The sequence below is a fragment of the Saccoglossus kowalevskii genome, chromosome 8 (assembly GCF_978046115.1).
Source record: "Saccoglossus kowalevskii chromosome 8, keSacKowa6.1, whole genome shotgun sequence".
In the NCBI taxonomy this organism is placed as follows: domain Eukaryota; kingdom Metazoa; phylum Hemichordata; class Enteropneusta; family Harrimaniidae; genus Saccoglossus; species Saccoglossus kowalevskii.
In genome coordinates, this window is record NC_140648.1 from 18,597,057 (window position 1) to 18,600,536 (window position 3,480).

The 3,480-nt window shown below is 32.8% G+C and overlaps 1 protein-coding gene across 2 annotated transcripts; it reads left to right on the top strand.

Moving 5' to 3' along the window:
- The first annotated feature begins 1,166 nt into the window (after nucleotides 1-1,166).
- On the top strand, nucleotides 1,167-3,480 carry LOC144349423 (large ribosomal subunit protein eL38). Of its 2 annotated transcripts, none has more exons than XM_085502292.1 (5): nucleotides 1,167-1,221; nucleotides 2,059-2,098; nucleotides 2,215-2,275; nucleotides 2,683-2,805; nucleotides 3,388-3,480. In XM_085502292.1, exons 2-5 carry the CDS (start codon nucleotides 2,096-2,098, stop codon nucleotides 3,411-3,413), a joined length of 213 nt encoding a protein of 70 aa, XP_085358418.1. In that variant the 5' UTR covers nucleotides 1,167-1,221; nucleotides 2,059-2,095; the 3' UTR covers nucleotides 3,414-3,480. The 2 variants fall into 2 exon arrangements, with proteins under 2 accessions (XP_085358418.1, XP_085358419.1); XM_085502293.1 differs by having other exon boundaries at nucleotides 1,202-1,320.

Consider the following 3,480-nt stretch of genomic DNA (forward strand, 5'->3'; position numbering starts at 1 on the left):
TGGTTTGGAAGTTTGTATAAAGTACATGGAATATCGCGGAGTTGGGCTAAACTAAAAGTATTACGAGTCGGCAAATCGTACACAAAATCAAGATGAGAAAAACTTCTTACTAAAAGTATTTCCTCAAATGACGAGATAACATATTTTACAAATCGCAAATCCTGTCCTCGTATTTATACTGTTATAACATAAGAGAACAAATATAAACAAATAATATTTAAAATTTCATTTATTATATTGTACACTTAATTTTACTGGGAACGTTTTTACAGAAGTTTCATATATATATTTTTTTTATTTACAGAAGAAATTCTTATTGGTTAGAGAAAACCATTGAACTAAATATTTAAATTATAATGATAAAAAAGAAAAAAACGATTCGGTTAGTAATTTATTTAGCAGTCTCGTATTCATAATTATTAAATTTTGAATTGTAAATTATTATTAAATAATCGCCGAGCTCAGAGAAACCGAAATACTTGACTGTTACTGTGTTATCGTGCTATCTATCCTCTGTGGCGCAATGTGTTGAATGTCACCGTTCAATGCTCATCTTTCATTCAATCATTGTGTCCGATACAAGTATAATCGTTTGTAGTAATATCCTGTAGTATCGGTTTGAACCTTATCGTTGAAATTGCAAAATATATTTATTTATAGATAGCAGTGAAATTGTCATGCTGTTTCACAATTTCAATTCACAGGTTTGTAAATGTTGTATGTATATAAAACAAACGTTCATGCCTGAATTAAATTCAGTGTATTGTATATACATTGTTCCCACTGTCAAGGCCATGAAAATACACGACTTTGAACGAAGTTACATTCTCGGTAATACCGCGCCCTCTTGAGTCGAGTTCTCCGCCGACTTGAATTCCGATCAAATGTTATACTCTCGGTCCAATTCCAAACTCTGTAGTTAAGAGGACAGAACAAAACATTCATGTGTTAATGTCGGCATAACAGTGACTATTAAAAGCGATTGTTTTGTAACAGAAGATTAGTTCATTTTTATTCCTTCCTTTTTAGTGTATGAATTCTGTATATAAATAAATAAATAAATAAATAAATAAATAAATAAATAAATAAATAAATAAATAAATAAATAAATAAATAAATACACGCCTGCTGTCTTTCGTTTTTATATTGGTGGCGCTGTTTGATGTTGTGAATGAACATCCGGGTGACCGGTCCTTTTACCAACAAGCTCTGATCAGGAAGGTATGTGGACCTATTGCTGTAGTATATCGGCCATCATCAGCGTCATATACGCACAAAATTCATGTAAAATCACAAAGTTGTCACTCGAGTATGATTTAGGTACTGTCAACACCAAATTATACGTTAGATTATTTTCCATTCGCGTAGATTCTCATTTTTTCTCAAGCTTGGGATTGAGCGTTACAATCCAAAATGGCTGCCCCCATGACTGCGTTGAAAAAGGGTGTTTCAAAAAGGTGTTCCTTGACGCGTACAGTATGGAACAAGTAAATCGATTAAATGTTTCGACCATCTGCATCTAATTTCACTCTAGTGAGTGATGAGATAATGTATTAACATGAGAATTAATCACAAGAAAATAATCAATAATCTATCACATGTTTTACTTTTATATCGACTCGTGTAATATATCATTTTTTATTCCCAACTTCAAGGCAGCGTTATGAACAACCATATATTCAAAAACATAAAAAAATGATGTAATTCTTTGATTTTGTGTCAGGAATAATACCTTTTTACTGTGTTGCATAATGTACAACTAGTGTTTTTGAACTAAACATGTACACTAGTCACTTTATTCAAAATTATTTATTTGTGTGATCAAAGACTGGAAATTAAAAAAAAGTGAAAGAAATGTCCCAAAATTTCTTTTAAATTATAGGCTGTAATAATTAGAGTGATGAAACTGTGGATGACAAAAACATTTTATTTTGATTTGTTCAACCTTTGAAAATAAATGACAACTTAACAAATTTGGAGCTGGAAAATTAATTTTGGCTTTTCTACTCCAAGAAACGTTTTATTCATTAGTCTCAGAAAGAATTGTTTTTCTTTCAGATTTCTTATTCTTCTCCGATCAAGCACGCGCATAAACATGGTGAGTAATTTTGTTCAATCTCCATTGAAATTATAAATATTCTTTTCGAAATGCATGTAGTTAGTTTCACTTGTTGCAAGCTACTAATGCAAAACCCTTGTAAACTTCATTTTCAGCCGAAACAAATCTCAGAGATCAAAGACTTCCTGCTAACAGCAAGGAGGAAAGATGCCAAATGTGAGTATAGAAAGTCGATTATGCCACTTGCTTATAACTGTTTAATGATGCCCTTGAAAAAATCTTTCTAATAAGCCTTGGGAGGAAGTTCAGCTGCAACCACCAATGTTTGTTCCTTACAATGTTTGTTAGATGAAATATACAAATTTTCAAAAAACTTGCAGCACGTTTGTATAATCAGGAGTTTCGGCTACAAGCCCAAATTGGCAGTCTACTTAATGCCCCCCGACCACCTATGCCAATCATGCTGCAACACTTCGCACTCCCGAGGGGCTTTTTTTTTTTGGGGACTGTTCACATGATGATGGCCTGGTATTAAATGCATTTGTGAAACCCCTGATAATGCAACATGTATGTGGTATCACATTGTAAAATGGCTGATGTTTCTATTCTCATTCTTTTCCTAGCTGTGAAGATTAAGAAAAACAAAGACAATGTCAAATTCAAGGTTCGATGCAGTCGGTTTCTCTACACATTGGTTATCTTTGACAGGGAAAAGGCGGAAAAACTGAAGCAGTCTTTGCCACCAGGTGCGTTTACTAAATTATTCACTTATAAAAAACTCCAGTTTGCATACAGCTAAATTTGTATGTAAAGATTTATGATTTGAGCAACTTAATTTGATTTAAAAGGTCAGCAATGGCATAGTGGAAATAAACCACTGTGGCAGTCTGGATTTAATGACTGGTGGTGTCAGACCAATGTGGCTGTAAATAAAGCACAGAGGGTCTCAGTCTGAGATGGTACTAACACACTGTTCTGAGAACACTGATTTTCAACTGCAGGGTATGAACGAAACGAAAATATCAATGATATTCTTACTGAAATCATGTTTATTTTTGACTGCAACATTACAAAGTACACTTTATACATATGTCTGTGCATATAATTTGTCTTAAATGTACATTTACAAATGTGAGTGAGTGAAGTATTAAAATTAAATGCTTGTTTTACCACACATCCTGTTAAAATCATAGCATGTGAAAGCTCTGACTTCTACAGGGAAGTTGAAAAATGTGATATCATGGTCAAGAATTATCAAAAACAAATTTCAATTTTTCCTGGAAGAAAATAAAGTATCATCAAGGTGATTGTTTTTTTCTGTTTTGCAGGTCTCAACGTTAAAGAGTTGAAGTAGACGTGATGCGTGTACAAAACTAAATTTAACATTTAAGAATAAAGGTGGTTGTGTTTTAAAGACAGAA

Excerpts from the sequence above, each read along its gene's own strand:
- LOC144349423 (XM_085502292.1), top strand. Across the intron at positions 2,276-2,682 it reads AAGGAGGAAAGATGCCAAAT|CTGTGAAGATTAAGAAAAAC; the intron begins GTGAGTATAGAA and ends TTCTTTTCCTAG. Across the intron at positions 2,806-3,387 it reads GAAGCAGTCTTTGCCACCAG|GTCTCAACGTTAAAGAGTTG; the intron begins GTGCGTTTACTA and ends TCTGTTTTGCAG.